Below are 27523 nucleotides of genomic sequence, written 5' to 3'. Positions count from 1 at the left end.
TGATGATTTTGCTTTTGTTGATAAAAGTTGTATGGTGTTGATGATTTTGTTTTTGTTGATAAAAGTTGTATGTTATTGTTTAAGGTAAGTTATTGATGATAAAAGTTCTATGTTTTTTATAATTATTACAAGGAAAAAAAATAATTTGGGACAGAAATTTCTGTCGCACAATAATATAAATTTTTGTTCAAATTGTATTTGAGGACAAAATTCGCGACAAAATAATTTTGTCGCATTTCTCCTGTCGCAATTGCTTGGGGACGAAAATTTTACTTTTGTCGCACGATAGGGACAAAATGTAATAAATTTTTTAAATTATTTGTTTATTCTGTCCCGATATCGCAACTAAATATGTATTTTCCGTCTCAATATCGTGAGAGAAATCCTATTTTCTGTCCCAATGTTGCGACTGAATTATATTATTCTGTCCTAATATCTCGACATAATTCAAAGCATTCTGTCTCAATATCATGACAAAATGTTAATATTCTGTCCCAAGATCGCGACTGAATTAAACCATTTTGTCCCATTATCGTGACAAATTTCTTACACTCTGTCCAAATTTTTAGCCATAAAATTTTAATATTTCAACCCCAAATATTGACAGAATTTTCAACATTTTGTCCCAATGTTATGACGAATTTGGATAGAATCATATTTTTTGTCACAAACAAGTTTTGTATGACAATTTTGTTTAAAATATTGTTATAAATTATATTCATCACACGTTAATCTATCGTAACAATTCAAAAATCCAATCAAACTAAAAATTCACATGTAAATATCAATTCCATCATAACATATAAATATCAAAGTCTTAACAACATTACAAGGTTTTGGTTGAGTATCACCCTTAACAATACAAGATTCTGAAGATTGAGGATTAGCCTCAACTTGTGAACATAAATTCACAAAATTTTTCTAAAAAAGAAAAAAAAGATGATAAGTAATATTCTCAAAGAATGATAATATTCCATAGAAAAATAAACAACAATACATTTATAAAAATATATATAGTAAAGAGGGGTCCACTTCAAAAGATACTATGGAACAAAAATTAGATAATTTCAATCATTTTAGTTTTTTTTTTCATTTTTCTTGCTAGGAAAGAGAATCCAGAATCCATCAAGCCACATATGCATGTAAATTTTCAAAAATATATTCATCATGCACAACTTCTATTTTAGAGCAAGTGAGCCAGACCAACTTTTAAGAAAATATATGATAATATCTGTCAGTATATCTACCTTTAAATATAAGATTGTTTGACATGCATTCTTATATGTATTCTACACTTTAGTTGAACAGTCCCATCCCCCCAAAACAATTTAGTACACTTCATACCATCTATTTTTTATCTATTGGATAACAAGAATACCTTTATTTTTTTTCAAAGTTCTAACAGGCTAGATTATGCACTGTCTTTTCATATATATGATGTTGTTTGAATAAAAAAGTGCAAACAATGATAACTTGAATAAAAGAAAGGTGGTGTTAGATTATGCACAATCCTTTTTCTATGTTATAGAGACAAATTATAATGTGACTTTTCAATCATTCAACGCCGTATGCATTTTTATCACAACATATGTCAATAAAAGTTACAGTTAATCAATGTCATATATTATATATCATTGTCATATAACAGGTTGTTATGATCAAAGGGTTGTTTATTGTTGTGTTTATTTCTATATATTATGTAGGATGTTCATCCATAAATTAAAGGGGAGAGTAATGAAGTTCTTAATAGGTTGTTATTATCCTAACAATACATTTGATGAACGCAATGAGATAGAGATTTAAAAGAAATTATGCAAAAATAACTAGTTGAATAAAAAGATAATTAAAATTGATACTCACGTATGCATCACTTGATATCTTATCCACAAAATTTTGTGTACCCTTGCTTGTGTGACACTTCTTGAATAGTTCACCCTTGTGTGGAATCCTTTCTAAACTTTTATTCTGCATTTATTTAGAGATACACACATAATAAGTATATATATCATTAGTAAAAAATATAATGAAATATAAAATAAAATTTACCAATTCAAGTTCATGCTTTAGTTGATTCTTAGATCCTTGAGTATGCAATGAACCACAAATATCTTAATCACGATTAGCAACTGCCGCACATTGTAATGTTTGATAATCTTCATCTTCCCACTTTACAAGCAATTGTGCCCACACGGTTTTTGGGATTCATGTGGATTTTGTGGCATTTTTTCATGTGCTCTTGACATTATCTTTCTTAGTAGATCTTTAGCTTTTGATGTCCATAAAGCCTTAATAGTTATCTCTTGTTCACCAATCCATTTGTAGCCTTTATGAAATTATTGAGAATAACAATAGAAAATTAAATTTAAAATTATAATAATATATGAAATGATAGAAAATAACCAAGATACATTACCGCCAACTCTTTAAACCACATTTCTTTGATTTTGGAGTTATAAAATTTCCATTTGTTGTAGAGACCATCAAACATAGATTTAATTTCTTTGATATATCTTTAGTCCTATTATCATTGGGATAGAAGTTGTGAAATTTAACAAATGGATTACATGAACAAATTCAAAACAAATTATTCATAATTTTCAAATAATAAATTCATTAACTATACATACATATTAAATTAAAAAACAATTCGACTTACTTTCCTTTTAGAGTATAAATCCATACTTTGTTATCTGAATTTCCCCATGGTAGATGCGGGTTATGAGGATCGGGTAAGGTAGGTCTCCAAATGGAATAAAATATTGAGATTGACTATTGTGGTCATTTTCTTCTTTTATTTGTGGTACAATATCAAATTCGGTATGTGTTTGTGGTTGTGTATTTTGGGGAATTGTTGTTCTTTCAGTAGTAGGAGATAAAACGTAGATAAGTTGTATATTTGAGGACTTGTTGTTCTTTCAGTAGTAGTAGTAGTAGTAGTAAGAGGAGATGAAACATGGGAAGTACCAAGAGGAACACATGATTACTAGGTGATGGATATGATGTTCTAATAGATGGAGTTATGTACTTTAAAATATTCCTTTGTTCTATATTCAGTGGCCCCCAAGCAATGTCATGAATAAGTTAGCTAGGAATTGTGTTGTTTGATTCGTCCAACTATTTATTAAAAAGTTAAGATTAAAGTTCACCCATACTCTAAATAATATCAAAATATATTTAGAATCACATTAGACTTACATGATGTTTGAACCACTCTGAAAATTTATTTTCAATATACCGATCAACATCAACATTACTAATGGATCAACCTCTCCACAGTTTAAAAGTACATGCAAATGTTATGTACTTTTTTCGTCCTGCTTCTCGACCAAATTGATGAAAAATGGATATAGGCTGAACTAATTGATCTTCACAACCTTTATCATTTCATGGCACTCTAGTGCTTTTAGACTGGAAATGAGATTCAAAATAGTATGAAGTAAATGTAGATGTCTCTTGTATGATATAATTTTCACAAATGCTTCCTTATGGATGTGCTTTATTTCCAACTTTGTCCTTTAAAGTATGGAGGAACCTGCTTCAACATAATATTGAATTTAAAATTTGCATGTTATGAAACAATAAAAAATACTATGTATAATGATATATTTTTACCTTTTCAATGGGTACATCCAATGATAATGCACGGGCCCATCCATCTTTGCTTCTAATGCTAAGTGAATTGGTAGGTGTGCCATTGAATCGAAGAAACTCAGAGGAAATATTTGTTCTAACTTGCATACTATGACTGTTATATTTATTGCCATTTGTTCCAAGTTATCAACCTTCAATGTAGTTGAACAAAGATCTCTAAAGAATTACTCAACTCAACTAGAGGATTCCAAACCTTCTCTGACAATGACCTAATTGCAATATGAAGTAATTACGCCATGAAAATACGAGAGTCATGACTCTTCATCTCGAGTAGCTTTCTTGCTCTTCAGTCCACACATCTTCGAATGTTTAAAGCATATCCATCCGATAGTTTCAATTGTAAAACCCACTCACATACAACTTTTCTTTGAATTTACCATTTCCCAAGTCAATAAGCTCTAGTTATCAATGCCTACAGAGTTCAGATATATCTTTTCTTGCCTTTACATTATCTTTTGTTTTTCCATTTATGTCCCTAACAGTGTTGAAAACATTATCAATAATGTCCTTCTCAATATGCAATACATCTAGGTTGTGTCGAATGAGATTTGTTCATCAGTATGGCAATTCCCAAAATATGCTCTTCTTGTTTTAGTGATGTTTATCTCCATAACCATATGGGCGTCTAAGTTCATTTTTAGGAACCTTAGGCATCATGGAAACGCGTTCCCAAACTTGATGACTGTAATACCCCGTATTAAACTAAATGCTCTAATGTTATTAGCTGACACCGAGGTTTTATTAATTGGTACATTAGAGATACTTTTGGACATTTGAGTTAGTAGTGTAACTTAAGATATTTTTCTTATATCTTTCTTCCTTTCTTTTCTTCTTCATTTTCCAAAAACAAGACAAAGTTAGAGAGAAGAGTAGAGAGAAGGAAGAGCAAGAGGAGCAAAGAGGAGAAGCTTGGATCTTCATCATTTCTCCGCCGAATCAACTCATCTTCGACATCAACGACTCATAATCGAGGTGGGTTCTAGTTAGAAACTTATAGTTTGTTTATGGATGAGAATCTTAGTTTGGATTGGGGTTTTTATGGAAACCTAGGTTTTGGACCAAATTCATCAATGTTCATGAATAAGTGCTTATAATCCATAAATATATCATCTATAGGTTGTTTCTATGCTTTAATATGATCTGGAACAGGTTAGGATGGTTTTAGATGGATTTGAACCATGGGTTTTGTGTGTGAAGCAGAGCTGAGAACTCAGTTCTCGCGCGCTTCGCGGCGCGAACGATAGGCTGCGCGGCGCGAACTAAGCAGGTTGTTAGGAGGTTTTGGTTCTGCTATCAGTACGCGGCGCGTACGAGGGTTCGCGGCGCGAATACCCTGAGAATTTTATGAGGTTGCCACTGCCTGAGGTTCGCGGCGCGACCTAGCTGTTGCGCGGCGCGAACTGAAGCTCTCTTAGCCAATTCTTTAGTTTAATGAGATAAATTGTTTCGATCGTAACTTTTGAACCGTAACTCTGTTTTAATCGCCGTTCGAAGCAGTAGTAGGCTAGAAGCGTGTACTTTCTAGTAGTGTAGGTTTTGGGAACAAAAGGAGAATTATTTAATCGAGAGTCGGGAATTTGCTTGATTTCTTGGGTTGGTTATCGTTCGGAATCATGTGAACGTTATGCTTTTGGTATGATGCTTGTGTACTCTATAATTGTTGGTTGAGTTCTATTGCAGGTGGATTGGTATACCTTTGTTATATATATATATATCAGAGAGGTTTGAATAACTTCATTGTTATGTGAATAAAGGTTAAGTGAGGAAACTAGGAATCGTTAGGTTATGTAGCTTAACAAAGAAACCTAGGATGAGACATTATATGGAACATACGTGTTTGGAATCTTATGAGGAAAGGCTAACAGGCCTAGTGGTTTGCGTGAGCGATCACCATTGTATGATGTATTAATCGGAACCATTGTATTTCTTTATTCCTTTATTTTTCTTTTGAATGCTAACAGGCATTCTTCGTGCAGAGAGGCACTGTGCAGAGAGGCACTAATAATCTTGGCAGGTTTGATTCCCGCTTTTGTGTACGAATGGAACCTACGGGTAGAGACTTGTGATGGTGTACGGGCCATGTGAAGTGACGATTCATGGGGAAAGGCTCATGAGTCCGAATCCATTTCGTATGTCAAGATTTTCCAAAGGATCCATGACTCGTGCCACCTCCTAGACGTAGAAGGGGACGGGAATATAGGGATGCCTTGGTATTGGTTTCCGATTAGTAATCTTGTCTTTGAGTTGTTGGACTCTAAGTATGATTCCATATAATGTTAGTATGAGGACTCAAGGTCTAGTTCCTTTTATGACTTGAGACTTATAGGTTAGAACCTTGTAAAGCCGAGAGGATCCATAGGTTAGAGAACTCACTGAGATTTTGTATCTCACCCCATTATATATTGATTTCAGGTACTACAGGTTCCGCGAAGGGTAAGGAGAAAGCAGTTTGATTTCCTTATTCCTTATGCTTATTTTGGATATGGCGAAGCTTCCGTTGTGGATTTTCCTTTGTGATCATTGTTGATATAGTTCTTAGTATTTTGTTTTGAACATCTTGTATGTATTATGCCGTTAATTAGAACTTTGTATTTATGGCATTAATATGTATAATGTGTTGACTAGGAACTTATAAGTATTTTCAGTACCAAATACTTGGATTCATATATAATTATATGCTTTGATGTATGTTTTTATATATGGGTGTTACAGTTGGTATCAGAGCAGGTCGTATCCTCGACCTAGCCATGAGATATTATAAGTGTTTCTTCTGTCCAAGATGTGTTGTGTTCCCATGAGTTTTGTTGTGTTATGACTATGGTATTGAGCCTGATCAACTTAATCCCATTTTGATGACCTCCAGGAACATGGCGGACGGACGCAGGACTCGTGGTCGACCCCCCACACGACCTCCACAGGTGAATCCACCGGATGGCGGTGCGAATGTTCCATGGCCCCAGTTCATGCAACAGATGCAACAGCAGCAGAATCAGTTCATGCTGCAGATGATGCAACAGATGAATGGCGGTCATAATGTTCCAGTGGTTGTGCCCGAAGCTGTAGGTGGGACTTATAGGGATTTCATTCGCATGAATCCTCCGGAATTTCATGGTGGATTAGATCCTATAAAGGCGCATGAGTGGGTGGCCAATGTAGAAGGAATCTTTGAGATCGTGCATTGTAGTGAAGAGGACAAGGTGGTGTTTGCTTCTCATTCGCTGAAAGGTCCAGCTATGAGGTGGTGGAAGGGTGCTTCTGCTTTGATGACTACTCAGGAAGTACCTAAGGAATGGGAAAATTTCAAGACCACTTTTATGGAGAAATACTTTCCTAGTTCACTGAGGACTAAGAAGGAGTTGGAGTTCCAACAGTTAAGGCAGGACAATATGTCAGTGGCTACTTATGCGGAGAAGTTTGAAATTTTGGCTGCTTACTCTAGGCAGGCCGCGTATGCTCCTGATGAGGGTTGGAAGGTGGACCAGTTTCTGTTTGGTTTAAGGGCTGATATCTCACATAGTGTGTCCCAGAGGGAGTTCACTACTTATACGGAGTTGTTGCGACAATGTTATGTGGCTGAGACCAGTTTGAAGAAAGTTCAAGCTGAGGAAGATTTGAAGAAGAAGAATCAACATGAGAGGGGGAGGCCAAGCCAACAATTTCGACCTAGGCCACAAGCTTTCAAAGGGAAGCAAGTGCAAGGTTCTCGGTCTAGTGCACCTCCGGTGTGTCGTAGCTGTGGTAAGAATCACCATGGAAGGTGTAGCTTTGAAGGGGTGAAATGTTTTCATTGTCAGCAAGAAGGGCATATGGCTAGGAGTTGTCCTCAGAATAGGAATCAAGTAAAAGGAAGGGGTACTGGTAGGGTTTACACCTTGGATGCTAAGAAGACCAAGAGTGATAACTCTTTGATTGCGGGTACGTGTTTCATTAATGGGCATTCTTGTTTTGTTCTATTTGATTGTGGAGCAACACACTCTTTTGTGTCATTGCAATGTATGAAGCGACTTGGGTTGCAAGCTACTCCTTTATTTCCTCCTATGGCGGTTACTACTACTATGGATGAAATGGTTGAAACACCGTTGGTGTGTGAAAATTGTGTGTTATCTGTGGGTGGTAGGAATTTCCAGATTGACCTTGTTTGCTTACCACTTAAGAAGGTAGATGTTGTTTTGGGAATGGATTGGCTTTCTGCTAATTCGGTATTCATTGGGTGTGAAGAGAAGTTAATCATTATTCCATCTGAAGAAGCTACTCCGAAGGATGTGTTGACTACTATACTAGAAGGTACGGTAGGTATGATTAATTTCTTGTTCGAGAAAGAGAAGTCTGTTTAGTTAGTTCTTACTGAGGAGACGGGTGACAAGTTAGAGGTTTCGCAAATTGCTGTTGTTAGAGAATTTCCTGATGTTTTTCCCGAGGATGTCACTTCTCTTCCTCCGGAAAGGGAAGTGGAATTCTCTATTGACCTGATACCGGGAACGGCTCCTATATCCGTTTCTCCGTATCGGATGGCACCGCTTGAATTAAGAGAATTGAAGGGGCAATTGGAGGAGCTGATAGCTAAACATTTTGTGCGACCTAGTGTCTCACCGTGGGGAGCTCCAGTATTATTACTAAGGAAGAAGGATGGTGGGATGAGGCTGTGTATTGATTACCGTCGGTTGAATAAGGCCACCATCAAGAACAAATACCCCTTGCCAAGGATAAACGACTTGTTAGATCAATTGAAAGGAGCCTGTGTGTTCTCGAAGATTGATTTGCGGTCAGGTTATCACCAAATCCGTGTGAAGAGCTCAGATGTGCCAAAGACTGCATTTAGAACCCGTTATGGTCATTATGAATTCTTGGTAATGCCTTTCGGTGTGACGAATGCTCCAGCTGTTTTCATGGATTATATGAATCGGATATTCCAGCCTTACTTAGATCAATTTGTGGTAGTCTTTATTGATGACATTCTTATTTATTCTCGTACTCCACAAGAGCACGAAGAACACCTGAGGATTGTTCTGTCGGTATTGCTAGAAAATAAATTGTTTGCTAAGTTAAGCAAGTGTGAGTTTTGGATGACGGAGGTAAGATTTCTTGGTCATGTCATATCTCAAGGAGGTGTGGCAATGGACCCGTCAAAAATTGAAGCGGTAATTAATTGGGAGAGACCGAGCAATGTCTCAGAAGTCCGAAGTTTCTTGGGCTTAGCCGGCTACTACAGAAGATTTATAAAAGGATTTTCTCAATTGGCTTTACCAATGACTAGACTTACTCGGAAGGAGTGTCCTTATGATTGGGATTCGGGATGTGAACAGAGTTTCATGGGCTTGAAGGAAAGATTGACGACTGCTCCTGTTTTAATCGTTCCTGATCCAAATAAGTCCTATGAAGTATTTTGCGATGCTTCCAAGAAAGGATTAGGAGGAGTATTGATGCAGGATGGTCAGGTGGTAGCATACACATCTCGACAGTTAAAAGTTCACGAAGAGAATTATCCAACTCATGATTTAGAATTGGCTGCGGTTGTTTTTACCATGAAGGTGTGGCGTCATTACTTGTATGGAGTTCATTTTGAAATGTTCAGTGACCACAAGAGTTTAAAGTACCTTTTCGATCAAAAAGAGTTAAATATGCGTCAGAGGCGGTGGATGGAATACTTGAAGGATTATGATTTTGACTTGAAGTATCATCCAGGCAAGGCAAATAAAGTGGCGGATGCTTTGAGTCGGAAGGTGTTAAAGAGGGCCGAATTGATGATGTTAGAGTATGCATTATTGGAAAAATTTTGAGATCTCAACCTTCAATTTGTTTGGACCCAAAATGGAGTATTGATGGGAAACTTGAATGTTAATTCTATTTTGAGAAATGACGTTCAACAAGCACAAGTGTCAGATGCTAAGTTACAAGAGGTGTTGGTTCAACCAGGGTTTACTCGAGCTACGGATGGAGTGATTATGTTTAATCAGAGGATTTGTGTTCCGGACGATGCGTTGTTGAAAAGAAGGATTTTGGATGAAGCTCACAAGGGTGCTTTCACTATACATCCGGGTTCTTCAAAAATGTATCAAGATTTGAAAAGAGATTATTGGTGGTCCGGAATGAAAAGAGATGTCGCAGTGTACGTATCGGAGTGTGCTATATGCCAACAAGTAAAGATTGAACATCAAAGACCAGGTGGATTGTTACAACCACTAGAGATTCCAATATGGAAGTGGGATAGTATTTCAATGGATTTTGCGGTTAGTTTACCTCGTACTCAAGGTGGATATGATTCTATTTGGGTGATTGTAGATCGGTTGACGAAATCTGCACATTTCTTAGCCGTGAAGACTACTTACAAGGCAAGTCATCTTGCACGGTTATTTGTCGCAGAGATTGTGAAGTTGCACGGTGTACCCTCTAGTATTGTGTCGGATAGAGATCCAAAATTCACTTCGAGGTTTTGGAGAGCTTTTCATTAAGCGATGGGATCTAAATTATGTTTAAGCACGTCGAACCACCCTTAAACGGATGGTCAAACGGAACGAACGATACAAACCTTGGAAGATATGTTAAGAGCTTGTGTGCTTGAAAGTAGAGGAAATTGGAAGGAGCTTTTACCATTGATTGAATTTGCTTACAATAACAGTTATCACGCGAGTATCGGTATGGCACCTTATGAGGCATTGTATGGGAGAAAATGTAAAACACCATTGTGTTGGTCAGAAGTTGGTGAGGATAGAATTTTGGGACCCGAAATTATTCAAGAGACCACAGACAAGATTAGAATGATTCGTGAGAAGGTTAAGCAAGCACAAGATCGTCAGAAGAGTTATGCGGATAACCGTAGGAGGCCTTTGGAGTTTATGGAAGGTGACCATGTATTCTTGAAGGTTACTCCGAGATTGAGGTTGAAAGGACCGTTTAAGTCGAGGAAGTTAAGTCCGAGATACGTGGGACCGTATGAGATTCTAGAAAGGATTGGTGAAGTAGCTTACCGTTTAGCCTTACCACCTTCTCTATCAGAAATGCATGATGTTTTTCACGTGTCTCAACTACGGAAGTTTATCCCCGATCCTCTTCAGCCGGTATTACCAGATGCAATTGAGATAGAATCAGATTTGACTTTTGAACCCTTACCGAGCCGTATCGTGGGAAGAGAGACTAAAGTGTTACGAAACAAGGAGATTCCTCTTGTCAAGGTTCAGTGGGATGTGACACATCCGGGTGATGCTACATGGGAGCTTGAATCGGAAATGCGGGATGCTTACCCTCACCTTTTCAGGTAATTCTTAAATTCGAGGACGAATTTCTATTTAAGGGGGGAGGATGTAATACCCCGTATTAAATTAAATGCTCTAATGTTATTAGCTGACACCGAGGTTTTATTAATTGATACATTAGAGATACTTTTGGACATTTGAGTTAGTAGTGTAACTTAAGATATTTTTCTTATATCTTTCTTCCTTGCTTTTCTTCTTCATTTTCCAAAAACAAGACAAAGTTAGAGAGAAGAGTAGAGAGAAGGAAGAGCAAGAGGAGCAAAGAGGAGAAGCTTGGATCTTCATCATTTCTCCGCCGAATCAACTCATCTTCGACATCAACGACTCATAATCGAGGTGGGTTCTAGTTAGAAACTTATAGTTTGTTTATGGATGAGAATCTTAGTTTGGATTGGGGTTTTTATGGAAACCTAGGTTTTGGACCAAATTCATCAATGTTCGTGAATAAGTGCTTATAATCCATAAATATATCATCTATAGGTTGTTTCTATGCTTTAATATGATCTGGAACAGGTTAGGATGGTTATAGATGGATTTGAACCATGGGTTTTGTGTGTGAAGCAGAGCTGAGAACTCAGTTCTCGCGCGCTTCGCGGCGCGAACTAAGCAGGTTGTTAGGAGGTTTTGGTTCTGCTATCAGTACGCGGCGCGTACGAGGGTTCGCGGCGCGAATACCCTGAGAATTTTATGAGGTTGCCACTGCCTGAGGTTCGCGGCGCGACCTAGCTGTTGCGCGGCGCGAACTGAAGCTCTCTTAGCCAATTCTTTAGTTTAATGAGATAAATTGTTTCGATCGTAACTTTTGAACCGTAACTCTGATTTAATCGCCGATCGAAGCAGTAGTAGGCTAGAAGCGTGTACTTTCTAGTAGTGTAGGTTTTGGGAACAAAAAGAGAATTATTTAATCGAGAGTCGGGAATTTGCTTGATTTCTTGGGTTGGTTATCGTTTGGAATCATGTGAACGTTATGCTTTTGGTATGATGCTTGTGTACTCTATAATTGTTGGTTGAGTTCTATTGCAGGTGGATTGGTATACCTTTGTTATATATATATATATATATATATATATATATATATATATATATATATATATATATATATATACATATATATATATATATCAGAGAGGTTTGAATAACTTCATTGTTATGTGAATAAAGGTTAAGTGAGGAAACTAGGAATCGTTAGGTTATGTAGCTTAACAAAGAAACCTAGGATGAGACATTATATGGAACATACGTGTTTGGAATCTTATGAGGAAAGGCTAACAGGCCTAGTGGTTTGCGTGAGCGATCACCATTGTATGATGTATTAATCGGAACCATTGTATTTCTTTATTCCTTTATTTTTCTTTTGAATGCTAACAGGCATTCTTCGTGCAGAGAGGCACTGTGCAGAGAGGCACTAATAATCTTGGCAGGTTTGATTCCCGCTTTTGTGTACGAATGGAACCTACGGGTAGAGACTTGTGATGGTGTACGGGCCATGTGAAGTGACGATTCATGGGGAAAGGCTCATGAGTCCGAATCCATTTCGTATGTCAAGATTTTCCAAAGGATCCATGACTCGTGCCACCTCCTAGACGTAGAAGGGGACGGGAATATAAGGATGCCTTGGTATTGGTTTCCGATTAGTAATCTTGTCTTTGAGTTGTTGGACTCTAAGTATGATTCCATATAATGTTAGTATGAGGACTCAAGGTCTAGTTCCTTTTATGACTTGAGACTTATAGATTAGAACCTTGTAAAGCCGAGAGGATCCATAGGTTAGAGAACTCACTGAGATTTTGTATCTCACCCCATTATATATTGATTTCAGGTACTACATGTTCCGCGAAGGGTAAGGAGAAAGCAGTTTGATTTCCTTATTCCTTATGCTTATTTTGGATATGGCGAAGCTTCCGTTGTGGATTTTCCTTTGTGATCATTGTTGATCTAGTTCTTAGTATTTTGTTTTGAACATCTTGTATGTATTATGCCGTTGATTAGAACTTTGTATTTAGGGCATTAATATGTATAATGTGTTGACTAGGAACTTATAAGTATTTTCAGTACCAAATAATTGGATTCATATATAACTATATGCTTTGATGTATGTTTTTATATATGGGTGTTACAATGACCAAGCAAAACTTGTGGAGGCGGTGCATATTCTTGCTTATTTTTAGTAAAGTTTTTCTCACTACTACGAAAAGCACAAATAATGACGCTTTTGAAACACATATAATGATGGTAGAACGTCCGTTGTTTGGTAATGTGTTATTGTATGTATGCTGGTTACTACAACGGGCGTGTGACCGTTGTTATAAATTGAATAACGCGCTACTTATAACTACGACTTATGGAAGCAGTTGTTGTGATATTATTTCTAAACAATTCTCAATCATATTATGCTAGAAATATCAACACACCCATTTTTGAATTGAAACTTATATTACATTAATGACACAATTCCATTTGGAACCAAACAACCTACAAAGATGTAATCATTCAACAACTTGAGGTTAATTTCCAACTTCCAAGAGAAGAAAAGATAGACATTAAAGAAGAAATAATGGGAAAACTTGACATGCGTGAAATATTTTGGCTTTTACACTTTCAAAGTTCACAAAATATGAAGAATCAGAAGAACCAATATAAAAGCGAAATTCCTCTTTGAACCAAAACACAAAAAGAACCTGATCATCCAAAGGAATCAAAGAATAGGAAGAATAAAAAATGAGTACTTCTCCTGAAACTTCTAACAATGTTGAGAGAACAGAAGCTGATGTGGCTGTAGAGACTAGAGCTCATGTCCAAAACCCTCCTCAAAATAAAGAAGAGGCCAAGAACCTTTGAGAACCAAGAGAGCTATCATGAAGAGGAGATCAAGAAGAAGAATGGTGAAAAGGCCAGTCATCATCAATTTTGATGATGGTGATGATGATGATGATGATGAAGACTATATTTGGTCAAACTTTCTCTCAAACATAACATTTAGATATGATTAATAAAAAATGACTGATCTTTTTGTAAGTTTTCAGCTGAAGGTTTATTTAATAAAAGTTGTATTCAAGGAATTCTGTAATTTTTTATCTGTAATCTTAAGGTTGCAACTAATATTCTACCACCTTAAGGAATTATAAAGTTTTTTTATCTAGGGCTTTCATCCTATGGTTTCAAGGAATTCAAGAACTCCTTTCTCAAACATAATAATCTATCAACTTTAATCCTAAACATTCATAAGCGCAGCAGTTGCAACAAAATCTGAATAAAACCAAAACACAGTTGCAGCAAAACGGAAATAAAAGAAATGTAAATGTCACAAAATCTAAAACATGAACAATAAACACTAATAAGAACATAAATGTATGCGGTAACCCTAAACATTCATAAGCGCCAGAGAGAGAGAGAGAGAATGATGACACACAAAAAATGATATTCGAAGAGGATGGTGAAGATTTCACTTCTAGAAATGATATTCGAAGAGGATGGTGAAGATTTCGCTTCCAGAAATGATATTCGAAGAGGATGGTGAAGATTTTGCTATCGTTGTCATCTTAATCGCTAGGGCACTCTTGTGTTTTATGAACAAAATAAAGTACCTGCTATGTTTTAATTTTATGGGAAAAAATTTCACAATGGTTGCGAGCTTCAACCATAGTGATATATGAAACTTATAACCAAGATTATATAAAACAACCGTAGTAATTATACTTCCAATCTTTAAATAAAAAAATGTTAAGGGAAACGCGCTTATTTTTACTATAAAAGTGGAAAAATGTTGATGTTGAGATTCGAAGCTTGTCACCCAATTTATATGACAACGGTTCTTTATAGGATCCGTGATGAAAAGTTTTTTAATAAAAAAACATGTGCGAGAAAAAATGTGATATGACTACGGTGAATATATGACCGTGGTAATATAGTGTCACCGAAGGTGTATTCCGTAGTAGTGTCTTATTCCTTCTATATGGATTGTCCATTGGCAAAAATATTCGGTGGCAATAAAAAAACGATGGCTTCCCACCATGATTTAGAATATTTGCATGTGATTGGTCCATACAATAAGGACATGATAACCTACTTACAGTAGACCAACCTGACAACATTCCATAAGCTGGAAATTCATTGATTGTCCACATTAATGCGGCCTTCATTTGGAAATTTTGGGATCTCGAGACATCATATATTGTAACACTCGTATCCAATAGCAATTTAAGCTCATTTATCAATGGTTGCAAGAACAAATCTATTTTTTCCTTAGAGTTATTAGGCCCAAGATTGATTAATGTCAAAAATAGATACTCTTATTTCATACACATTGAAGGAGGCAAGTTATAAGGAGTAAGAAATACTGGCCAATATGAATAAGGCTTACCTAAGCTTTGCAAAAAGCATTCTAATATCTCTGATCTTAGATATATAAAGTTGAAAGTCACGTAGGCTACTTATGTTATAGAATCTGATATATAAAGTTGAAAGTCACGTAGGCTACGTAGGATTTTATTTTTGTTGAGCTATGTTTTTGCTGTTGATAAAAGTTATGTGTTAATGATTTTGTTTTTGTTGATAAAAGTTGTATGTTGTTGTTGATAAAAGTTGTATGTTGTTGGTGATTTTTTTTATTGATAAAAGTTGTATGTTATTAAGGTATGTTGTTGTTGATAAAAGTTATATGTTGTTGATGAATTTTTTTGTTGATAAAAGTTGTATGTTATTGTTAAGGTATGTTGTTGTTGATAAAAGTTCTATGTTATTGTTTATTTTGTTTTTGTTGATAAAAGTTGTATGTATTATTGTTGATGTTCTTGTTATTTTTAATAATATATCTTGTACATTGCAACTTTCATTATGTTCATTCAACATGTCATAGAAGATGTGTTTATTATATTTTATCTAGTTTGAGTGTTTTTCCAACCCCTTACCAAATATATATAACCTTTTAAATTAAACTAGAAAATTATAATATTAGATATTAATTTATATTAGAAAACAACTTACACTTATCAATATTTAACGAGCATTTTGCAACCTATTATTCGTATTTTTCTCTTTAACTGTTAGAACTTGATTCAATGCTTCTAGTTCTTCAGCTATTACTTCCTTCACTCTAATTTTGTCTACAAAGTAAATAATATTTTTCAAAATGAGCTAGAGGTGAAGGAAGTGTCAGCTAAAGAATTGGAAGCATTGAAACAAGTTCTAATTGTTAACGAGTAAAATACGAATAATGGGTTATACAAATATCATACAACATTAATTAGTGTAACTTGTTCTTCTAACATAACTTAATTTGACATATTATTGATTTTTATATCAAATTGAAAAGTTTGGTGTTTAGTAAGGAGTTGGGAAAATAAGCATTGCACATAACTTATAATAAACTCAAGTAAGCTATATCATCATGGTTGGAATCTAGGACCGTAGTGAAATATTGTGCGCTAAGTCTTTCACTATGGTTGGGATCTAGAACTGTGATGAAATGCATTGAAATTTGCAAAAATCCTAGTGTAGAGTATCAAAACCCTGACCTCAACCTTTTACTACATTTATTTTATATAACCATAGTGGTATATTGAACACTATTATGTTTTTACCATGGCTAGTAGCTCGTGGCGGTAAGGAGGGCACATACAACCACACCCTACTTTACTACGGACCACCGTCCATAGTAGAATCTTTTTCCTAACTGTGATAAGATAAGTATTTCGTAATAGTGAAAGGAATGATATTACAGTTCTCAATTATACAAGAGGAAGACTTAGTCAAGTTGATGATATCAAGAAGAAAATAAAGGATCACTTTCATGACAATTTTATAGAGCCTTTAGAGGGTAGACCAGTGCTTGGGGAGTTGTGTTCAATATTTTAATTGGGGATAAGGGTGCTAAGTTGGAATATCCATTTTTCTTGGAGGAAATCAAAGATGCAATTGGGTTGAATGAGGGTGATAAAAACTCATAGTTAGACGGGTTCAACTTGGGTTTCTTTAAAAATTGTTGGAATACTATCAAATACGATCTTGTTTCCTTTGTGAATAAATTTTTGTAAATGCAAAGCTTCCTAAACCAATCACTGCTAGATTTATTAATTTGATACCTGAGCTAGAAAAATCCTCAAGAGGTAAGTGACGTTCGTTCTATATGTTTGTTTTATAGCTTATATAGAATTGTGGCAAATTTATTTGCAACTAGATTAAAGAAGGTGATGTCTTCATCGGTATCGAGAAACCAATCAATTTATGTCCAAAATAGAGAAATTCTTGATGGTGTTCTAGTTATTGATGAACTTGTGAACCCTACCAAGAGACTTGGGATGAAGAGTATGTTTCTCAAAATTGACTTTAAGAAGGCTTATTATAGTGTGTCTTAGAACTGTCTTAAAAGTGTTATGGGTTTAATGGGGTTTGGTGTTAGGTAGATGAGGTGAGTGGAAGTTGGTGTGTTCTCTAGTATCTTTTCAATTTTAGTCAATGGTAGTCCTACCAAGGAGTTCCAAGCCTACATAGGTTTAAGGCAAGAGATCCCTTATCTCCATTCTTTTTTTTGTTGGTAGTTGAAGGTTTGACAGATTTGGTGAAGAATGTTATTCAAAATGGATACTTCCATCTTTTCAAAGTCAATAAAGCCATTAAATTTCAAATACGACAGTTTGTTGATGATGTTGTGATTATTGAGGAAGGGTCTTGGTTAAATTTGTGGAGTATCAAATGAATTATGACGGGTTTTGAATTAGTAATGTTGGGTGTGAATTTTCATAAGAGTAAATTTTATGGGATAAACTTGAAGGAGTCTTTCCTTTAGGCATCTTCTTCTTTTATGTCTTGTTGCATTGGTTAATTTCTTTTCCTCTTCTTAGGAATTCCCATTGGAGCGTACCCCAGGAGAAAATATACTTGAAACAATATTTTGAATAAGTTTCACTGTAAGCTATTTGTGTGGAGAGAAAGGAAGATTTCAATTGGTGGAAGGGTTATGTTGATGAACTATGTTTTGAGTAGTCTTCTTATCCATTTCTTTTCATTATTTAAGGCTCCTAAAATGGTGATTAATGAGATGATAAAACTGCAAAGGGCTTTCTTGTGGGATGGTGATGAGGTAAGACGGAGGATTAATTGATTAAGTTTGAATAAGGAGTTTCTTGATAAGATAGATGGTGGTTTAGGAATTAAATATTTTTTTCTTTTTAACATAGCTCTCTTTAGTGAATGAAAACGGAAAATTTCAAATAAGAATTAAATATTTTGTATTTTTTAACATAGCTCTTTAGTGAATGGAAATGGAGAATTATCAACGAGGAGGAGGAAATTTAGCATGGTTTTTCTTATTTATAGGTATATGGAAACTAAATGTCATACTACTACAAACAACTTCATTTCTCCTCAGATGCGAAAGAGAAATAACTTCGGTTACACAAGCGAAGTAACGAACAGTGACATAAAAACCTGCAACTTTACCCCTCAATTTTTAAATAACCGAGGGGAAAATGGCACTGGTCGTGAGTTCAATCCCCAAAACTATATTTTTTGGATTTTTAAAATTGAAAAAAGCACGCCACTTTTCACCTCGATTTTTAATAATACCCGAGGGAAAATTTAATGTTTTTTATTTTTTTATTTTAACTTATTTTTTCCTTCCAATCTGCAAAACATCTAACTTGTTGGAAAACTTTGAATCTTCCTCCCCATCATCAACGACAACAACAATAACAATAAAATCAATATAATCTTTAAACATTAAATTTCAACAACAACAACACAAAACTAAATCAATACAATCGTTTAAAATTAAATCTTAACAAAACAACAACAACAACAACAATAACAACAACAAAATCAATAGAACCTTTAAACATTAAATCTCAACAACAACAACATTAAATATTTACTTGACCCAACAATGATAGCTAACATTACTAAATTACATACATGTTTTATGAACTAACTTTAAATATTTTTAACAAGCAATTACAAGATAAGATATTATATTAAAGAATCAACCTTGAAACATTTTCCTTTTCTTGAAGTTCATCCTAGAGAATGGTGTTGTACTTCATTGAATAAATCATCATTTCTACAAAGCCAAAGGGACTAAGACACAGATAACCAAAATAAACCACTCACCCCTTGCTTAATCTTACCTTTGGGCTTCCTTCAAAAATACTTGAAATTAGTTGTCATAGAGACTTCAGTTCCTACAAGGTCCATTCCAATCTACATGTACACCAAACTCCACAGTTGGTTGGCTACAAAGCAATTTAAAAATATAACGATGACAAGATTCTTCTACTTCAAAGCAATGAGTGAAGCTCATATCATGTCTATCAATGATCACATTCCTTCTAGCAAGCTCCGCTCTAGTTGGCAAGACATTTAGCAAAACCCTCTATGCGAACAAGAGAAGCTTGCTATGAGCTTTCAACTTCCAAAACTTTTCTAATTCCTCTTGGATGTTGACTAAAATATTAAGCCCTACATTTGCAATATCAGCTAGCAACAAACAACGAGATTTTACTGAGTAACCCATCAGATCCCTCCTCCACAAATAAACATCTTTCTTTTGATTCTTTAAGGCCACACCCTGCGGAATAATACTCAACTCTTCCAACTGCAATCTTTCTACAACAGATGGACTATTTTCCACTAATATTAATGTCCCAAATCCAGTTATTAGTACTTCAATGGCCTCTTTCAGAAATCTTAACATTTTGCCTCTCAACACGATTGAAAATGTCAACAAAAAATATGCACAAGGCATCATTCCCTAACCAGTTAGACCTCAATAAACCAAATGAGCTTCCATTCCCCACTCTACCTTTAAAACAATTAACAAACTAACCAAATAGGATCTTCAAATTGAGATGAACATAGCAGCTTTAGGTTCCTCCACCAAATGGTGTCCTTCCTACCAATCACTCTAATAGAGACTTTCTCAATATGACACTACTATAAATAATACTTTTTATGACAAAGCTTTCACCTCAGATCACAAATAACCGAGGTGTAAACCATAGGCCCGACCACAAAAGCCCTCCAAAAAATAGGGTGGAGCGGGGCGGACATAGATAAGGATGCGAGTTTAAAATCTTGGCCTGTCCTGCAAAAAAATGAGGGCGATGCGGAGAATGCCAGCGGGCTTTGCACCTTTTAGGCCTAAAAATATAAAACTTTATGTAAATGTCCGTGCCCGCAAAAAAATGGAATGGGGGCGGGCCTGACATATTAGAGGTTGCGAGTCCAAAATGTTGGCCCGCATTATGGAAAAATGCAGGCAAAACAGGCATGCCAATGTGTCGGGCCCGTTTTGTCACCCCTACCTATTACCTCAAATATTTTGGCAACCGAAGAAAAAATTGGGTTTTGATAAACTCCCTTATTTGAATCTCAACAATTGTAGTTTAGCAAATTTTTAAATTTTTTAAAAAACCTATCACCTCGGTTATTTTGGAAACCGAGGGGAAAAGTAGCGTCTTGTATTATTTTAGCGCCTTTTAATTAAGTAATAAATTATTGTCGTCCATATATAAAATAACAATGATCAAGATATTGTCAAATCATCAATCCACATGAAAAATCAATAATCCACGTGAAACCTTCGCTAGTCAATTATAACGTGAATGTCATAACAATAATCCATCTTAAATGCAATGTCCTGACATGTAAATTTAATGTAATAAAAACAATGATAGTGAAAGTAGTTGCGACGTTCTTATTAAAGATGTGGTGAAAATGCTTGATTATGCTAAGCTTCTCTCTTGAAAATGGGTTATTGAAAAGTTTAGCGGATTTGGTGATTCTAACTTGGAGATAAATCATTTGTCTTGTATAGCAAAGATATGCTAAAGTTTTTTTTATTGGATCGAGTATCCAGTGGAGATATTACTCACTTCAATTGTAATTTTTGCGAATTTAACAAAGACCATTTGTTATTTCTTTCGTAATACTATTTGATTTGTAATTTCTCTTTTTGTCAGGATTTCTCGTTTTTGTGTAAACAGATTGGAGAATTCTTAGTTCTCCCTTGTATACTTGCTTTAAAAAAAATTTAATAGAAAAAAGTTAACTGTAATAGTAAAAATGCCTCTGGATGAATTATGAGCCATACAAAAATCTCCACCAATTCAATATCAAATCATACTAATTGGAATTTCAATATGATCCTTGAATTATTTGTCAAGAGGGGCCAATTTATTCACATGAATTAACATATTAATATTAATCTTGTATATTATTAAATTAAATTAGCATAAGAAAAATAATATATAAAAGAGTGTTATGTTATAGTAAAATATCATTCAATGTATCACTAGAATCACCAAGTGTTTGTTGGTTCGATCGAAAAGTGGGCATATAAGGTTTGATAAAATAGAAAGAAAGAAGCAATTGATATATATATTTAGAGTATTCAACTTTCTATAATTGAAAAGGAGAATTGCAAGTTCCCCGAGGGTATGTCACACATATAACATCTCCAATTAAGGCAAACTTCAATGGATTTATAAAATATTAATTTTAGTGTCTGTCTGTGGATTTTAATGCATTTTTCTACATGATAAAATTAATTTGAAATAAATTAATTTTGTAGAGTTTATTTTATTTATATAAAGTAAAAATAAATTGATTTATGTCAAGATATATTTATGTAAAAATGAGTTAATAATAAAATTTAATGTAAAAAATTATATTTAAATTCATAAAATATATATTATAGTATCAAATTAAAATTAATTTTCAAAATAAAACAGTTATATTTTAATATTATATTTTGACTAATTGATTATTGGCTATTGGAAAACAAAATCTCCAGAGATTCCCTTGGAGAAGAATCTATCAAATCAAATCTTTTAAAGGAAAACTACGCACCATATGGATTCAATTAGGCGACAAATGCTTTTGTGAAACAAAGATTTGCAAGAAAGAATAAACAAATGTGAGAGAAGAACTCAATTCTAAATTTCAAAATCATAATTATTTAATTAAATTATTAAATTGTAATTTTCAACCAATAGAAAAAATTGTTTTTTACCATAATTTCATTTCAAATAAAATGTTGAAGGTAACACAATACAGAAAATATATTTTTTAAGTAATAAATTTAATAGACAAAAATAGTAAAACATTTTTTTTAATCAATGGTACATATTATTTTGGATTCTTCTTTACATGTCTTATTCTAAACTAGTCCTAGTCAAGAATTTGAATACATCTTACAACTAATTGGAATTTAATAAAGAACAGGATACCTTTATAATGCATTTAGGAATCACATTCAATTAATTAACTTCAGATAAAAAAATATAAAATTGTAAATTAATCGACCCATCAACTTCTACCTAAGTTATATATAATGTGCATGTGTTAAGCTTCTAAATTACTTCAAAAAATAAACATCTCATCAAATCATAAACTCATTATGGAGCAAAAAATAGTTTCTTCTCTTCATCTTTTCACAGAGTTCAAACCACACATGCTCATGATCTTAGCCCAAATTTCTTATACTTTCTTATATTTCATCACTGAAGCTTCCTTCAATCATGGAATGAGTCCTTATGTTTATGTTACTTATCGCCATGCTATCGCCGGGGTTGTCATGCTTCCTTTCGCGTATTTTCTCGAAAGGTACATACATTTCTCTTAAAATGCGGTCGAGTTTTTGGTTTATGTTAAGCCAAACTCATCGTAACGAAGATTTCGAATGAACTTGATTTTGTAAAAGTTATTGGTTAATTTTAACATGCACAATGCATGTAGAGATAATATTTTGCTTAGTAATATAATATACATATATAGCAATTTCATATGAAAATTTAGTAACTCAATAAAATTTTTTTGCAGAAAAGTAAGACCAAAGTTGACAATTGCTCTATTTATGGAGTTTTTTCTGCTTTCAGTGTTAGGGTAAGAACAAATATTTTTTATTTTTATATTTTTTTTGTGCTATTTCTCTTTATAGAAAGTATGGAAAAATAATAATTTGTATAAATAAAAATATTGCAGGATGAGTTTATCTATAAACTTGTACTTTGCAAGCTTGAAGTATACTTCTCCAACCTTTCTTTCTTCCATGTACAACACCATATCTTCTCTCACCTTCATTATTGCAGTAGTACTAAGGTTTGAGGTTGTTGATATTCATAATCCACGTGGCATAGCGAAAGTACTTGGAACTATAGTGTCCTTGGCTGGAGTTATGACCATGACACTATACAAAGGACCTATCATCAGAAATTTGTGGCATCCTCTAATTCATATTCCACCAAAAAGTGCTTCTATTGATGAGAGTAGCTTAAAGGGCTCACTTCTTACAGTTTCTTGTTGTGTTTTGTTTTCTATGTCCTACATCATGCAGGTAATTCCCATCTTAACTTATTAGTACTAGTTTTCAGGGCCGTCTGTCTCTTAGGACGTGCAAAACTGACTATAATACATGGCGTACATGGCCCCGCTATTTGTCATAGCAAAATAGGGTTCATTAGTATTTTTTTCACAGTTGAACCATGACTAACCTACACTGAGTCTTAAAAAACTTAAGACGGCTCTGCTAGTTTTTAATTTGCATAAATAATATCTTAAGAATATTTCTTATTAGGCTTCCACTTTGAAAAGATATCCAGCACAACTATCACTCACAACATGGTTGTGTTTTATTGGAGGAGCACAATCAGCTGTTTTCACAATGATAGCAGAACGCAATAACCCTTCAGCATGGATTATAGGATTCAAATTTGACTTTTGGTCAACAATATATGGGGTTAGTACATAGTACAATGTGTTTGTAAAAAAGTACTAGCAAATATGTACAAAATTCTAACGTTATATTTAATGATTATGAATTACAGGGGATTATTGTTGGTGGTTTGTTCATATACGTTAACCTATGGTGCACTGAGATAAAAGGACCAGTTTTTGTGACAGTATTTAACCCTCTATGTACTATATTTGTGACAATTCTAGCATATTTTGTCGTTGGTGAAAAACTTTATTTGGGCAGGTACTTTTTTTTACACTTTATAAAACTTACTTATGTGCCATTGTTTTTTAGCATAATTATGAATAATACTGAAATTTGGTTGTCATTATATTTTCAGTATCATAGGGGCAATTATTGTGATCACGGGTTTGTACTTGTTGCTGTGGGGTAAAGAAGGTGACAATGAGGTTGATTTCAAGGCCAAAGATAAATTGCGGTACAATATTGAAGACATTGAAGAATGCAAAATTTAGTTAATAACTTTAGGTGGAAAGGTAGTTGAGAGAGGTTTACATCTAAGTGAGAATAGAATAGAATAAAATGTGTACATTAGAATGAGGATTTTTTAGGTTTATTCTGGCTATATATGTTTTGTGCAAAGTTCATTTTCAGCTTCCTGTTTTAGAAGAATTTTTTTTACTATTATCTATAATAATCTATACCGCCAAAAAAAATTCAAGCAATGGAATGGTTGAGAATCTCGCCCTAAACAATGCTCAAGAGATTCACTAGTAGCGATTCTCAAGATTATGTTAATGAAAGCGCCTCTTGTTTTAGGATAATTACTTCATCCTTCCAAGATTTGGAATAATTTTAGATGAATTCTTATCTATCAACCCAACACAAAAAGGGATTTGCCCATGGCAAATCCGACAACATTGAACGGATGTGCACCATGTTGTATGACTGGGCCTGGGTCGCCCCACCTATTTTAGGATCACTGCCTCGTCCACTACCCACATGTGGCAATTGGGGTGTTCCACAAATATCAGCTTGAATGGTTACAGTCAAAGGGGAAAAATGGTCTCCCCACGATATGAGGGAGAACCAATCTTTCTCTATTTTCGCACTTTCACTGAGAAATTAGGAGAAAACCATTTCCCTCCTCTTGATTCGGCCAAAAAAGACTTGTAAATATTCCAACCTTGAGGCTTGGAAGATTCATGAACTATTATACGTTTTACGAGTACAATTTTATTATAAGTTGAATCTTAAATTATTTTGAATTTGAAATATGATATATAAAAGTTCATCTTATCAGTAATACATCTTACACTATATTATCAATAAAATTCAATTCACCATTAAAAAATATGCTTACAAACCACAATTTGAATATCAATTTGATAATCATTGTTCAAATACCAAAAGATTAAAGAAGTTGTGAGTTCATAAATAGAATTCGTGTTTTAAAAATTAGACCGATCATTAAACTGGTGAGATATAAAAGTTCATCTTATCAGTAATACATCTTACACTATATTATCAATAAAATTCAATTCACCATTAAAAAATATGCTTACAAGCCACAATTTGAATATCAATTTGATAATCATTGTTCAAATACCAAAAGATTAAAGAAGTTGTGAGTTCATAAATAGAATTCGTGTTTTAAAAATTAGACCGGTCATTAAACTGGTGAGAGTATTGAGTTATTTATTTACTAGTCGAATCACTAAGTCACTAATCAAACCGCATAATTAAATAAAATTAAATTGGATAGCTAAGTTGAATAAATCAGTCTCTTTAACAAAATTATATACTTATTAAACTGATTAAATTGGATGACTCTGTCTCTATAAAAATCACCACACCTACAAATTTTCAAAATATCATAATTTCACAAATTCATTATTTAAATTCAAATTATAAGAATAGTCATCACACATAACAAAATAGTAGAAAATACACATCAAAATAAATTTAAACAAAGTCTAATTGCAACATAAACTAAATAACAAAATAACTGCAGTGTCTAATACATTTAATTCCACTGAGAGAAAGTTGTTTCAAATAAGATTTGAACACAATCTACTTATATTTTAATTTCATTTTTAAAAAATCAAAATGACGTCCTTTTGTTTTAGAAAAAAACAAAACTACTGGTGTTTACTAGTTTTGGCTAGTTCACACTGGTTCACTAGCTTACCCGATCCAGTAATAGACAAGACTTGTGACTAAAGGTTGAGAAAAATACAAGAAATAGGGGTTTGAATTGGATTTTCAAAAACTTTTTTTCTTTTAGAAAAGCTATTCACTCAAACAAATGAGATAGACAAGATGAGAAGGAAGAATAACACTTTCGGTTTATACAAGTTCACCTTAAAGAAGGCTAATCTTGTCCACCCGCCAAGGTGATTCCGCCTTAAAAAAGGACTTAATCCACTAATCTTGAAAGCTTACAAACAAACGTCTAAGAGTCTAGAAAGACACCTTAGCCCTCTCAAGTATACAGACTAACAACCTAGTCACTTGAGGAAAACAAATCTCAAAAGATTTATAATAGAAAGTGTTTACAAATAGTGTTTCTAGTTAAGCAAATGAAACAAAGTTCGAGAATAAATGTTTACACATAAATAATGAGCAACAACTGCTTTTGTTCTTGAGATTATCTTGAAAATAAATATTTCTCTATGTGAGTGTTTAGAACAATAACTCTTAAGTTTCTTTTTTCTTGGTTTTCTTTCACGTTGATGTATATCATGTTGTTCAGCAAAAAAATGTTCTACTTATCAATGGACGTAGTCATTCTATATATAGTCCTAAAAAGTTGACCTTTGAGAAGGACACAACGTCTTTTTCTATGCCAGCTGACATAACGACTCCTATGAGATCGTGGAAGACAAAGAGCACATAATTCCTTTGATCATACATACGTCCTCGTAGTAGTGGAGTAGGTATTGTATTTTTGTACCATTTATCTTCTTATGTAAGTTTCTAATATTTCCTTTTAAATGATATACTTCTGATCTGAAGTAGTGAGAGTATAAAATATATCATGTTTCATGAATAATCCAAGAGTATCAGAGTCTTCAAAGTCAGAGTCTTGCCTTCAGAGTTAAACACAAAAGCTTATCTGAATAATAAATCTTGATTTCTGAGCTGGAAGCAAAAACTTATTTGAGATGGAAATCTTGACTTTTGATTTGGATGAGTAGCTTATCTGAGAAACACATGGTGATCCTTTTCTAGCGAACATTCAACATTCTTCAAAACTGCTGATATTTCTCTAGAAACAGATGCAATAGTTCTTCTGAGGTGTGCCAACGTTGACTCTGATGATATTTTCAGATAACTATCCATAATCAACCAAAATATTATATCTTCACATTTGAGAAACTATTAGAGTACAAATTTTTTACATATAAAATAATGTATTGTTATCATCAAAACTAGAGATTAAATGCAAAACTAAATATTGTTCTAACAATGACCTCTCTGATTTCTGATTCAACCAATTCGACTAGCCCGTCCAGTCTGGTATTAAAACACTGAGTATAATTGTTCTATTATAGTTATAGATCACATTCTGGACATCTAACTTTAAGGTCTTTAAGTGTTGATATTGCACACAAAAAGTAAGCATAAATGATGAAACTCCTTCTCATTATTATAAAAAAAATTCTTGGTTTACAAAAAGGAAAGAATAGGTGTAGCATTTATATCAATAGGCTTTAAAGTACAATTAGCCTAACTAATTCTCTAATAAACTCATAATCAAAATTGGAATGGTTAATGGGCCTAGAAAATAGACTAAATCTAATTATAGAAATTGCTAAATACATTTTACACTCCCCTCGAGTTGGACTGTGTATAGCACAAAGTCTTAACTTGGATAAAATTGAAACAAAAGTCGCTTGATGAAAGGGCCTGGTAAAGATATATGCTAACT

At 34.0% G+C, this 27523-nt stretch overlaps 1 protein-coding gene and 1 long non-coding RNA gene across 3 annotated transcripts; one reads left to right on the top strand and one right to left on the bottom strand.

The window, feature by feature from the left end:
- Window positions 1-969: 969 nt before the first annotated feature.
- On the bottom strand, window positions 970-3002 carry LOC131618403 (uncharacterized). 2 transcript variants are annotated; one of them, XR_009288830.1, is made up of 4 exons: window positions 2657-3002; window positions 2414-2518; window positions 2047-2323; window positions 970-1965 (listed from the first exon to the last, which is right to left on the bottom strand). It is a non-coding gene; the product is annotated as an uncharacterized LOC131618403 (long non-coding RNA). The 2 variants fall into 2 exon arrangements; XR_009288829.1 differs by having other exon boundaries at window positions 2414-3002.
- A 19267-nt stretch (window positions 3003-22269) lies between these two features.
- Window positions 22270-24415, top strand: LOC131618391 (WAT1-related protein At5g07050-like). Its single transcript, XM_058889626.1, has 6 exons — window positions 22270-22499; window positions 22716-22778; window positions 22878-23229; window positions 23470-23631; window positions 23720-23871; window positions 23969-24415. The coding sequence occupies exons 1-6, from the start codon at window positions 22294-22296 to the stop codon at window positions 24102-24104; spliced, it is 1071 nt and encodes a 356-aa protein (XP_058745609.1). The 5' UTR covers window positions 22270-22293; the 3' UTR covers window positions 24105-24415.
- Window positions 24416-27523: the final 3108 nt, after the last annotated feature.

The sequence above is a fragment of the Vicia villosa genome, linkage group LG1 (assembly GCF_029867415.1).
Source record: "Vicia villosa cultivar HV-30 ecotype Madison, WI linkage group LG1, Vvil1.0, whole genome shotgun sequence".
Lineage (NCBI taxonomy): Eukaryota > Viridiplantae > Streptophyta > Magnoliopsida > Fabales > Fabaceae > Vicia > Vicia villosa.
The sequence above is the reverse complement of the archived record's forward strand: the minus strand, read 5'-3'. Positions and strand labels throughout refer to the sequence as shown.